The following is a 13,897-nucleotide window of genomic DNA, read 5'->3' as shown; positions in this document are numbered from 1 at the left end:
TAATGATTCCTCCTCTGAGCAGAGCTTCACCTCGCTGCTCTGATTCAAGAAACCACTGAGAGACTAAAGAGGAAATGCAGATCCTAACGGCAACATTACAGTTTAATCATCCAGCTGATGCTCTGATCATAATCGATGAATGAGATCCAGTAATACCGCATTGTTGATTTTGTGAATAAATGAAAATCAAATAATGACTTATCAGCAGATGTTTTATGTATATTTTACATTTAGCAAACAATGTATGACGGGTCTAAATTTAAATTGCTTATTAAAAAAATGTGACAAATATGACCAGAGCATTTTACAGTATAAAAATAAACCCGTCGGTGCCCTCTGGTGGACAAACTGGTCTAAATGACCTCAAATAAATGGTTAGGCCTTCTGTACTGACATTTCGTGTTGCGTATCAGCCGACATAAAGGGATATATGGTGTTTGTCAGGCTCTAATCATGAGCTATAAATGCTCCAGTTTGCTATCTTTACACTTTAATGGGACATGATGAGGTTTTAAAAGGCAGATTATATGGTTGTGTTCCTGAAATCATCTGATTGGAATATCCAGCAGATAATCAGATTATGATTTTGGCCACAGTCACAGATTTCACTACAAGATGCAAGAAAGTATCTTCTCATAAATCTGACAACATTGAAACGTTTGTCATTTGAAACATCAACATGAAGCCACACTTAATACAGGATTGTTGTTGGCCAATGGGTTTCCTATAAATCTATAGCTTGGAGAGTAACCGTATGTGTGTGTGTGTGTGTGTGTGTCCAGTCTGTAGAAGCTGCCTAGTGAAGTATCTGGAGGAAAACAACACATGCCCCACATGTAGGATTGTTATTCATCAGAGCCATCCACTGCAGTACATCGGGTGAGTGAGGGAGCCTCCGCCGCATGCACACGCACACATACGCACACATGCACACACACACACACACACACACACACACACACGCGCACACGCCTCTGGGGACTATCAGCAGCTCACTGCCAGGAAACAAACTACCAAGCAACATAACCTAGCGCTTTTGGTTCTCAGGCCACTCTGCTGAGGGTGGTCTACATCATTATGTCAAAGGCTTTGAATGATGAATTGTTGTTTCCCGGAAATTGGAGTTGATGCCGAAACATCACAAGTGATTTGTAGACGACGCTCTCATCAGATAAAAATAAAACCCTTCTGCTCATCAAGAAGATTGATCAAAGTTGATGTTTGAACTCAAAGTCACACTGAGCTCAGCAGAACTAATCCAGCCTGTTAATCTGTGGAGTGGCTTTCCTTGTTGGTTTTAATCCCTTTTATTATTTAAACATGCATACCACTATAAAACCACCACAAAGTCATTCTTAGCATTACTCTGCAAAGAACAGCCTGGCATTTAGTTTGGGGAAGGAAATTAGATGTCTATATAATAATAGACGAATAATAGAAGAAGAAGAACAATAATAACAGTAGGAAACAATGAACTATTTTGTATGGTATAAAATGTAAAGCTGAAAAGAATATGAACCCTAAGATATTGTTTATAAAGAACTGAAACGCCCTGCAAACACGTGGTTAACCCACACAGGTGATTATTTTTCTCATTTTCTGGATAATTAATAAAATCATAAACATAAATAGCTATGCAGGAGCATGAGCAAGTTCTTGGTTATTTTTGGATGTTTTGGTAGTGTTTTTGCCGCAGTGATGCACCTCTGCTGAATGAACACATAAAAAGTTAAAATTCCTGGTTTGATGATCTTGAAGAGCCACTACAGTCGTCAGTGACACGCGGTGAACTGCCTTGCTGTTAAAAGATGTTTCAAGAAGTTGCCACATCTTTTGTTTAACATGGTGCAAGTGCCATTGAGATTACAATCCCCTTTTCAGTGGTATGTTTTGACCAATCGATACCTGTAACCCTGTGACAAATAAAACAGGGAAAACCTGTGGGAGCCAATGATCTCCACCGCCCTCTTCATAACCCTAAATAAGGACACATTTTTATGCAGAGCAGTGTTTTAACAGAGTTAAAACCTCCAACGGTTGAGAAAATTCTCCCAACTGTGTCCAGCAGGGCTCAGTGTTTTGCTTCCTTTGGCCTCAGCAGCAGCAGATAGGACTCTGCCTGTGGACAGCAGGGAGACAAACAAAGATCTTTCCCTCCATAACATTGCAGCAAACCCAACGCGTCGTGTCCGTTAGCTGGCAGCGACGGCTGGCTGTCAAAGGCCATGGCGATGGCGAGACCGGGGCCCACGCCGTGCACCTGTGTCACCTACAATGCACGACAGGCAAAGGGCTATTTAACACTGACTGACGCAGCATATGCTGCACACTGGTGTCTGAGAGCAGGTGCCATTTGAATATATCAGTAATACATTTGACATTTCTCAACATAACATAAGTTTTAGACTTTTCTTTTCATCAAACAGGGTTTTCAGTGTGCAGAGTTGTAATGCAGCACCGTGTTTCTAGACCTTTACAGTGTCTTAGAACAAAGCTTTCGTCTGAAAAACATCATTTTAAAAGCATGGATGTAGCACCAGCAGTGTAGCAGCTCTTAGATTTCAGATGAGTGGTTTACATCTCCACGTGTAATCTAACATGCAGAATAAAGGAGCTAATAAGGGAACTAACCACTTTCTTGTTCTTTTCAGCCATGACAGAACAATGCAAGACATTGTCTACAAGTTGGTACCGGGACTTCAAGAGGGTGAGTGTCGTGTTATCCCTCTTTGTGATGCAACCCGCAAGAAATCCTGTAACCGATGTACGTGATCACTCACTATTGGGTTGCACCAACAAGGATGCCTTTTTAAACCAGATTAAATCACGGTTTAACTTTAAATCATGTTGCACCAAACTTTCAAACTAGCGCATAATTATGAAAGTTGCACCAAAACTTTAAATACTAATTTAAAATGTGATCTTAGCTTAGACTTGAGGAGGTTTAACTTTTTAAATGGCTAGTTTTTTTTAGAGGGATTGCACAAAATAATCAAGTTTCTCTAATAATTTGCATTTATACTGTACTTTGTACTGTTTACAGACACATAAAATAATTTTTTTATGGTGCAACAGAGCTCTGCTTAATTTTAAGTCAGGATTTACTCATTTTAAACCTAATCTTGCTGCCCTAATTAGAACTCATTTCAGATTAAATGATTGGTGCAGCCTAGCATGTGTTGTCATATGAGATTGGCAACTCTGAGAAAGCAACACATTTTAAAGCTCACACACACCAATGATTTGAAACAGTGATGGACAGCAGTGACATGAGAATGATTGATTTGTCTCTCTAAACAGCGGAGATAAAGAAGCAGCGGGAGTTCTATCAGAAGTTGGGGATGGAGGTGCCTGGAGACATTAAAGGAGAGCTTTGCAACATGAAGACTCATCTAGATCCACGCAATGGTACGCTCCTCTCCACACATCCTCCTGCAGCTCGTTTTATAAGCTCCAAAGGATTCACATGGTTCTATCTGGTTGAATATGCAAATTGTGTCAGTGAGGCCAGCGCCCCGTGTGAACCGGATAACGAGCCTTGGTGGCTTCATTAGCTTGATTTATTTGCTTCTCCCGTTCAACCTTGAGGTAGTACATAACATACATGGGTGGGCACAGCACGCCAAGATGTGTCGTCTGCCTTTATTGTGTGATAGGAGGTGTTTGTTGGTCAGCTCAGATTTTTGGTTTGATTCTGACAGACTGTGAACCATGAGATATTTCTTCACAAGGTAACACAAACCACAATGTTCAGTGCTTGTGCTGTTGTGTGGTTTCTATGGGATGGCACAGCAAGGTTCAAGAGCTGGTATCTGACACTACGAGGAGGATGGGAGGAGCCGTGTGTTCATGGTTCAGCACAGCTCAGCGCGTTTAAAGCAGGCTCGACCGTGCTCGTGGAAAACCGGCCTATTTTTACATTTGGACTAAACACTGTATATGAGACAGAACTTCTCGTTTTGAGGAAACGTCGTCACCTTGGCAGTGTGAGCGTCATCTTCTCATTGTACTATAATGAGTAACATGAAGTAAGTTACTGCCATTAAGCAGTAGCAATGAAGGCAATTTGGCCAATCAGAGGGAGTCCCCGGCCTGCTTGTTGTGCACGGCGGCTTTTCCGTACCAGCTCGTTTCCAAGGGCTGGCGGAAATGTGTGCCCAGAGGGTTGTCATGCCGGCGGGCCTAATCGCTCGCTTAATCCCCCTCTCAGATTTTAGTAATTAAGGCTCAAATGGAAGTGGAACTGCTCTGTGGCTTCCTGTGAAGTCAGGTTTAACTACCACACACACACACACACTCGTGTTAATACACAAACACATTTTAAGGATCATTTGTACAGACGCCAACCGAAATGGAAACCCAGGGACTCCTGGACTGCATTTCACTATCATTTCACTTCAGTGTGCTAAACACAAGCAGATATGACACCTCTAGCCTTCGGGAGTGATACAAATGTTTGTAGAAAATGAAATGGTTGCATTTGATTTGGAGGCTCTTTGACCAGGTTTGATTAATAAATGTGAATCACTCCTGGACCAATGAAGATTTTTGTGCATTTGACATTTATTTCCTACCAGCCTTTGGACACATTTTACTGTGTAATGATAGCAGAGTTCTTTGTGGTATTTTAATGGCGACAGCGAGCGTCAAACCTGAGTGCATTAGAGAAATTAAGTCAAACGTCCGCTCCACCTCTCAGCCGGTCTTAGGTCTGGCATGTTACTGCATTTCATTGGTTTTATCATGATGGATGGACCAAAAGTAGCAGCGGTATAAATCGCTCAAAGATTGAAGACACTTGTCTGACTGATGAGCCGAGTCTGAAAACACCTGACCTTCACTTGGTCTCTGAAGTGTTGCGAGGTTCTTGAAGGGGCCATGGAGGCTACGGTTACCGGTAGTCATAAAGAGTCTCTGTTTGAGATTAACTTTATGCCTATGCGTCACTTAACTACAGAAGTTGTCTTCCTAATAAAATGTGTATTCTCCCATGTGGCTCTGATTATGAACACAGCTTTATAGTGTAAATATACAGCTAGTGACCTCCAGAGGCTAGGCCCGGACAATCAATCAAAAGAGCTTGTTGTTTTAAGAGCCAGGCGGTTTCACTAACCAGACACAAAGCATCTCTTTGATTATATTATATAGGCCACAATGAGAGTTTGGACATGCAGCATGCCTGCAGGGGCTTTAAAGTAACTTCTTGCTCTCCAGTTGGAGAAAATGAATGCCCCTCATTAGCTTTTATTGAGGAACGGCAAACTCAAGTGAACACATGGCGAAGCAGAGATCACACAACACTGACTACAGGCGACAGTGGGCACTCTGTTAATGTTGCCCCAGTCAGCTGAGCTGAACTGCCCTACACTTAATTAAGGTCTCATTTACCCAGAATCCCTCAGAAATGGTTTGTTTTGGCTCCTCTCTAACCAGCCATGTTAAGTAAATCCACTTCTTGGCGTATTGCTAACCACGCAGGACTGAGCAGCACTTCCTTTATCCCTCTGAGCCCAACGCAGGACCAGAAATGTCGATGCTGTTAATGTTAAGTCTGATAAATTTACCGGGGTTACTGTTTGGTGCAGAGAAATGCCAACATGGGCTTTTCAAGGACAGAAGCCAAACCTTCAGCTTCAGCTACATTACCGTTTTTATTAAACATGGAACTGGAAAGTTTAATATCTAAAATTTTATTTAAATAATAGAAACTTTTCAGAGCCACCTTTCCAGCTTGAGGCGTTTTAGCACAGAGATCCCGGCATAATCATGGAAGCTTTTGACCTCCGTTGCCGTCTCAGGGGCAGAACCATTCTGACACCTCATGCTGTGGACCTTTTTAAAAAAGGCTGGAAAAAGGAGTGATAATTCCGCAGCGAAAAGGTCGTGTAAAAGGCGCTGCTGTGTTGATTCTGAAAAACTTTATTGATCTTAAACTGTGGCAGTGTGACAGTGACTCCATGTAGACACTGAGTGTTTCATCAATCATGGCTGATGGAACCACTTTTGCTGGTTTGTACATGAAGAACCAGATATGTCGGTAAACCAAACACCGTTCACTAGCAAGCCATGCATCAGCCGGTTTACTGTGTGAACCCAGAAGGAACTATTTTGCTGTGATTTAATTGCAATAAACGGAAATCAAGGATGTTCCAAATCACTCTAGATGTGACGATGATTTCTAAAAAGTCTAAAGTCATACATACAGTGCTAGAATATTACTCAGCAATGTTGGGACAACAGGAGGAGAATATCCATGCTGATCTACACAGCTTCAAATTTCTATTTGAACCCTCGCCGTCTGGGGCTGTCCACCATGAATTTACATCTTTTGGATGCAATAGTGTTGCACATGAAATTTATCCCACGTTTGGTGTGAACACAGAATAATACCTATCGTATTGCCAGCTTCTTGTCAATGCACAGCCATCATACACACACACACACACACACACACACACTCACACGACTAGTTTCCTCCATATCATTCCCAATGTCGCTTGTCATCGTACATGCTTTTGTGATTTGGATGTCAGCAATCCCAAATGAGTGAGTGAGACAGACTGCTCAGTTTGTAAAATCCCCATTACCTCATACACAAACAGAGTCTCCATCTCTGTCTGAAGTCGCTCACACACTCCAGGGTTGTTTGAAGGTGAGCCGCAACAATGAGAGCGAGCCCCCTCTTGATAAGCAATCAGTGGGCCTGGAGTCTGGAGACCACCACCGCAGAGACATCAGAGCGAGCCCAGACCTCTCCCGGTAATACTCGGTGGGATTGGTGACAGTTAACCCGAACGGAAAACGATCACAGAGGGCTGAACGCAATCCCATCTGCTGCCTGAGCTCAAGTAAACTGTCCTCGCACACCATGTGATTACATCCACTGAATCCAGGAAGAATAGACCGAAGGTCGTTGTTTTTAAAGGTTACAGAAAAGCAATACCTGTCTGTGCAGCAATTTTGTCACAGCACTGCAATTTTGACTTTGATAACTAAGTTTCATATGTCCTGGACAACTGTGTAGCAGCTGCTTCACCAGGGTTTTAAAGGTTGGTTAGTGGTCGTTTTACTGTGTTTATGTGTACGCAAGAAACCAGATTAAGATGTTCTTATGATGCAGTGGACACTCTGATTCTATCTTTTCATTTACAAGGATAAGGCTAGAGCTAAAGGGGAGACACCCCAAGCATAAAAACACATTTTTTAAGCATCAATTTTGAGATTTTGCATCCAAAAAATACACATTTAGGGTCTGTTTCCACGCAGTGTCTTTTCTGAGACACTGCGTGGAGCGTCTGAGCTTGTCGCTGCTCAATCTGACAGCCGTAACGTTCGAGGAAGGAAGACTTATGTACGCCGATAAAACAATAATAAAAAATAAATAAATCAACATACAGTGAATGCCTGGCCAATCTGCTGGGCTTTTCTCTTTATAATAATGTTTATTTGACATATAAAGCTCTGGATAGACAGACATGGCCAAAACAAGCATCTCCATTTTCAAATTTTTTTTTAATTTTCAACTAAAAGGTGTTTATTTTATCACTTTGTTTTCAGAAAACTAGGATTAAAAAAATGTGAATTTAAATGTAAGTAATCAACTGGGCAGGTTTTATGTAGAAATCTATTAGTAGTTGTTTTTTTAACCCAAGACTGAGCTTTTGTGTCTGATGCTGTTGATATTCTTTCAGCGGATTGAACTCCAGTTGAAAGAAATCAAGGACGGATTCACTTCTACAGTTATAATAAAAGCTACTTTCAGTTTTCAGAAATGAAACTGTTTTCTTTTAACACATTCTTTAACTTTAATAGCCGACTGCATCATTCAGCCTTCTCCAGCTCCAAAGCTGAAGCTCTGTGTGCTGTATTATTAATACCTTACCTTTCTTGCACCACTCTGGGCGCATTACCCTCATTAGAGAGAGCCACGATCTCTAGTGAACATACATCTTTTACACTGCGCTACTGTCTCCCACGTCTGCCTCCGCTTTCTCACAAAATGCAAAACAAGACGAACTCAATTAAGGCAGAGCTGATTCCAGCCCTCATGGAGGCTAATCAGCATGGAGAATGAGTAGTTTTCCTCTGGTTCGAAGTTGCCCTGTATTAGAGACATGCCCCTACAGCAGATCAGCCATATAAAGGGCTTTCTATTACCTTATATAAATGGAGCTCCGCAGGAGCCCTTGTTACGCTCCAGCCGGCCCAGGCTGTTTGAATCCTGCAGAGAGACCGACCTGTCTGATACGTCTTGTGTTCCCCAGCACCACGTCTATTAAGCTGAAGCCTCTCGACTTGAGAAACAGGCTGCTCTATCATGAGATTGACTGCAGCATACACGGAGACGTTGTCCTTTACGGCTATCTACTGTCGGGAGCAAATATTTAATTTGCATTCAGAATTTACAACATGGCAGCTCAACGCTCTTCATTACTTTCTGCACAGGCGATGCAAAATCAGAGGAGACGGCCAATAAGGAGGCAGGAGAGGAGAAACCAGAGGAGGACAACGACTATCACCGTAGCGACGAGCAGGTAAGCTTTCATTTACTGATGGACAGTGATTTCTGCTTCAAACTTGCTCTTAACGTGACTTGTTTTGCCTAAATTAGAAGAGAAAAAATGACCATGAAGTTGAATTTCAAAGAGTTCAACACAGCGTTGTAGTCCCTTCTTCAGTGAATAATCCTCAAACCTTGCTGTCAACATTACTTTCTGCCAAAAAAAAAAAAAAGTCCCTTTACACTTTAAACTGTTTTCAAACGGGCATTTGTGCCTCTTCAAAAAACTGTTGCCTCTCCTGACAGTCCTGACTCCTGACACAGATCAGGGTTTTGATAGACAACCCTGTCTTGAAGGCAGACTGAGTAGGATTTTCTCTCTAAAAAAACCAACAAAAAAAACCCTTAAATGACTCGAAAAAAGTAATCCCTCTCAATCATCCCCCCCTGTCCCAGTGGAAGTGTGTGGTGGTGTCTGTATCTGCAGTCTCCTCTTTGTCCCCTGCTTGTCTTTTCTCTTTTCTTTTCATTTTGCTGTGTTGAGGACGTTTCTGTGCGTCAACCTGTGTAAAAACAAAGCGACACAAAGTGTCAGATTGGAAGCACGCATCAGAGAGGAAGCTACAAAAGTGCTTTACGTTGAAAAAACCCCACAAATACAACTCTGAGTGCTGTTTTTACAAACCACTGCTCGACATGCCTTGAAAGTTTAGAATTAGAATGTAAAAAGCTGCTGACAGTGAGGCCTGAGGATTATTAATGAGTTAATAAATACTACCTGCATGGGTAGATTACTACAGGTAAGTGAGAATATGTTATTTTAATGTGTTTTAGGTGAACCGGCCCTTTATCCATAAACCAATATATAAGGAAGGGAATTTGGGAGGCGGCACACAATGGTTTGTGTTTTAGCAGAGATTAAAAGAAACAAAAAGGATGAAGTAATTGTGTGTTACAAAGCAGCCTGTCAGGAACAGAAGCACCAAGGGACAACATACTGTTGGTGATAATTGTGGGTACAGTTTCCTTTAAAAAACCGGCACATCAATTACTGCTGTTATGAAAGTGTGAGTTACCAGGCTGTTTTACAATTACTGGAGTCTTTTGTCTTTGCTGTTGCGGCCGTTTGTATAGATCCCCTTAATGACAGACACCACTGAATGCAGTTAAAATGGAAATGGGCTTTTCTTAATTTCATTTGTATTCTGGCTCATTACCAAACGCTGCAAATTGACATTATTAATGCGGAGAGAGCAGAGTTATTGTTGTGCTGGACAAACAGCATCAGAAACCCAAAACGTCTCCCCTGCAGTGTAGCACAGCTGCTGAAGAAAATTGTCTTTTCTATAATTTCAGTCGTAGTGTTGAAGAGGAGAGCAGATTTAAAAAAAAACAAAAAACAAGCCAGTCATCTCCAATCAACCAGCTCTTAAGTCCCATGTGTGGAAGGCAGGCTGCCCCGATGAGGGGAGAGATCTTGCCCTTTGGATACTCAGCCGCGGTGCAGAATGCGTTCAGAATAACTAATATGGCAGTCTGTGTGAGCTGAATGCAGTCATGTCAAATGTCACTGAGACGAGGAGGGGGGAAGCTGAATACAAGATGGAAACCAGAGATTTGCAGGACTGAGGCAGCGAGAGAGAGAGTCACCACGCACTGCAGGGTGATGGGGTGGGTTAAAAAAAGATAGGTGTGAGTAAGTGGTGCACATTAAGGGGAGTTTCATCAGAATAGGCAGAAAGGAAATGGCTGAAACGAGAGCTGTGATGGAATATGTTGGAGATGTAATATACTAGCATAGAAAATACCCTCCATAAAGGCGTTGAAACACACAATAGCACTGCGTCAATTCATTACACTTGACAGTTACAGGGTTGTGGCAGAAGTCACAGGACCACCCGGCAAAAACAGTGCCACAATGAAATGTAACGCCATCAGGCGAGAGTGGAGCTATAATAACGCTCACACTCATCTAGACGGAGAATAAAAAGATTGCTGCTGTAATACCCTCATAGAGTTTAAATGACCCTCATTTGGTGTAAGAATAAAATGTGCTGTTGTATAACAGGACCTCCAGGGAGCCGGGGGAACACTACCTCTCCATAGTTTCCACTGCAGAGGTCCGACGTGTTACTGTTTAATCTCAACACTAGGTTATCGTTAGAAAAAAGACTTGTTTGGTAGAACAGGGTACTTTTGAACTAGGGGCAGTATAAAGTATGGTCGGACAATATAATATGTTTACACTCCCAACACAGAGGTTCTACACTTCAAATATGATGCTCTAGATCGCCCTCTAGCATCAGTGTTTCCGTATATGCATTTGTTATATCCAAGAAATTATGATTTTTTTTTTATTTGTAGTTGCTGTATTGTGTACACCAACATAAAATGACACATCCCAATAGTTTTATCCTTATTGCCGTCGCCTAGTAGCAGCACTATAGTGTTCGTTTATACTAAGTTTCATTAAGCTGTAAAACCATTGAGGATAAAAAAAAACGTAAAGCTCTAAAGGCCCTTCAATGCCCTTTTTTATGATCCAAAATGTAGCAAGCAGCCCAGATAGTAGAGAGCAGAGGATGCCATGAAGAACTTTAGAAAAACAGAGAGGTGTGTTTGGTGAAAAGAGAAGATGGGAAAACACAAAACAAGGCGCTCCAGAGGAAAGGCGGCATCGGCTGCAATGAGGAAGAAATGAATGGATCACGATGTCACTCAAACTGTAGAAGCCACTCGGATGTAAGCACCAGCAGACGAAGCTGCACGCATGGCCGACTTCCAGAACACTTCCCCGCTGTCTTCTGGACGACCTTTCACAGTGTGACCTTGGGGAGCGAGGCAGTGCCAGAGAAAGCTAATGAGGGCAGCGACACACCAAAAAAAACAAAAGAAAAAAGGATTACAATGGAGTCAGAGAAACCTACTTTACCATCGCAGCATGACGTAGTGTTACGTTGGAGCTAAGATGCACAGACTTGAGAGGAACAGTACTAGTGGACACATTGCCTCAGACCTCTGCAAAATAGCACTTTTATCTGCGTGAGGACAAAAAGGCACGTGAGATGTTTTCCTGATGTGCCCAGTCACATGTGTGAGTGTGTACAGCTGTAGCAGCAGGACTCTCGGGCTCCTTAACCACGTCACTAATGCACTGTAATGTAATGAAACTGCCATGGAGCCGCTGTGGAGTCCAGATCGCCACCGAGGCTTTTATTTCTCATTACGAGCCTCCCTCATTGGAGAGCAGATATATTAGGGTTTGCTTATAGAACGGCAGGCCGGTGTTTATTTGAGAGCAGGCATGATTTCAGAGTTTAAGTAGAAACCAGGATATATATATATATATATATATCAGGAGATCAGTGGCAGTAATGCATTCTGACTCCTGCAGCCATCGACTGCCAAAACCACCTACCGTGTCACCCCAGGGGGAAAAAACAAGAGCACGGGCCAATGGCAGCGGTGCTCGGTCGCGTGAAAGAAGCCAATAAGCGAAACACAAAGAGACAATACAGGTTCAGTGGGACGTGTGACACAATGAGCACCGGTGCCAAGCTGGATTAACCAGCTATCATAACACTTTCATAATCCTTCAGTCTGTTTTCATGAGAGATTAGTGGTAATAAGTAACCAACAGCAGACTACTCATTCAAAGTATTTACTATTTACTTGGCATCTCTCATGATTAGCTGCAGGCTACAGCAGCGCTGCTCCCACTGTTGCACTTTTTCAATCAAACAAGACTTAAGGGTTCTTTCACCCCTGTAGTTCAGTTCCTTCAGTCCAGACCAAGGGAAAATGATAATGTTGCATTTATCTCTGGTCCGGTTTCTATGAAGCTATATATACAATAAAGATTGTTGCTGTACTTGGTGCAGACTGGAAGGGTTATCGTTTCTTTCAGCATCCGTTCTCTGCTTGTTTCCTCGTTAACAGGTCAGCATCTGCTTGGAGTGCAACAGCAGCAAGCTTCGAGGTCTGAAGCGCAAGTGGATCCGCTGTTCAGCACAAGCCACGGTCCTCCACCTCAAGAAGTTCATCGCCAAAAAGCTTAACCTGACATCATTTAATGAGGTAAGGAAATAACACGCAGCGTGGGAGGAAACCATTCATATCACAGGATAATTCCTTTTTTTATGTTTTTTTGCCCCGTTGTTGAGGGATTACATGCCATCAAAAATAATAGTTCTGTACAAAAACCTTTAAACTAACATCCGGCACCAGTCGACATGTTCCACTGCTTTGACCTGACAGAATTCATAAAAGGTTGCAAAGAGCATTTTTCAAGTTTACGTCAGTGTTTACAAAAGTAATAAGAAATAGACATAGAAAGTTTAGATATGAGAATATGACTAAGTGCATCTGTCACATTTTGTCTTTGTTGAACTAATAATGTAGATACAATCAGTGAGCTGACAAAACCTGCATGCTTTCCCCCATAAAATGGTATTGTAGCAATTTGGAACAATTCTTTTAACTATTGGCATTTGGTTTTACTTGTTTGGAAGCACCAGCTGGGCAGTTTGTGTCAGAAAGTAGTTTACTTTAATTCATCACAAAAAAATTACATAAATGTCCCCTAATTATACTTGACTCACACAAGGCCTTTTGTGTTTGTTATATTTGGCAGGAAACGAGCCCTTATGATATCTAGATGTGGTAATTTTCTCTATTTATTGTCTTTTACCGCCCCGTTCAGAGCAGCAGGGGGAAGTGTGGGCGATAATTTGCCGGATGGGTTTTTAGAATGCCGTGAATAATCATCACAGACGCCTTCGTGTCTATTTTTTATTTTCTGTCCCTTTTCCCTCCTGGCTGTCACAGAGATGAGTGGGTAGGCTCCATCATATCGGCGGCCTCCATAGCACCACCATTGTCCTATTTATTGACTATCAAAAGCTGTTGTTCACACAGATTCTGTTTTCAGCGAAGAGCTTTACAACACATGGCTTTGTTGCAGACGTGCGTGCTATTTACTCATTCCTCGTGTTTGTAAACCCACCGTTGTCATCCTGTCACACAACCGAACGTCTTTGCAGGAAGTGAACGCGTGAATTGCGTGAACTGATCAGCCCCTTTTCAAGCTTTACTTCAATACATGCAGCCAGTTTGGAAGATTAAGTTAAGTGTAGGAGATATAAAAAATGACAAACTAGGCTTTGGCCGCTTTAAACATTTTCAAACCGGTCTGATACTAAGCCAAAGATAAGACCCAACCCGTTATACCGATCAAGGAAAAGAGAGTCAAAAATATGTTGCGATGTACCGTTTATAAATAACTAACTATAACTAACTGTGTCTCTTTATACAAAACATCACGGCTTTGCAGAACGAGAGACGCATATCGCGCCGCAGGCTGTCTGATGTATTCAATGAGCGTAGGAATTCCGACCG

At 42.2% G+C, this 13,897-nt stretch overlaps 2 protein-coding genes across 2 annotated transcripts in view; both read left to right on the top strand.

Annotated features, from left to right (window-relative positions):
• Nucleotides 1–13,897, top strand: part of srp72 (signal recognition particle 72) — a 236,942-nt gene that overhangs the window by 154,396 nt on the left and 68,649 nt on the right. The window lies entirely within an intron of this gene.
• pcgf3 (polycomb group ring finger 3) overlaps nucleotides 1–13,897 on the top strand; it is a 56,185-nt gene that overhangs the window by 34,003 nt on the left and 8,285 nt on the right. The window contains exons 4-8 of the mRNA XM_084009090.1: nucleotides 783–879; nucleotides 2,652–2,707; nucleotides 3,301–3,408; nucleotides 8,446–8,534; nucleotides 12,440–12,577. Of these exons, the coding sequence (XP_083865216.1) occupies nucleotides 783–879; nucleotides 2,652–2,707; nucleotides 3,301–3,408; nucleotides 8,446–8,534; nucleotides 12,440–12,577 (488 nt within the window). The remainder of the gene's footprint in view (nucleotides 1–782; nucleotides 880–2,651; nucleotides 2,708–3,300; nucleotides 3,409–8,445; nucleotides 8,535–12,439; nucleotides 12,578–13,897) is intronic.

Source organism: Eutrigla gurnardus (assembly GCF_963514095.1).
Source record: "Eutrigla gurnardus genome assembly, chromosome: 5".
Classification (NCBI taxonomy): domain Eukaryota; kingdom Metazoa; phylum Chordata; class Actinopteri; order Perciformes; family Triglidae; genus Eutrigla; species Eutrigla gurnardus.
This window is presented reverse-complemented; position numbering and strand designations above follow the sequence as displayed.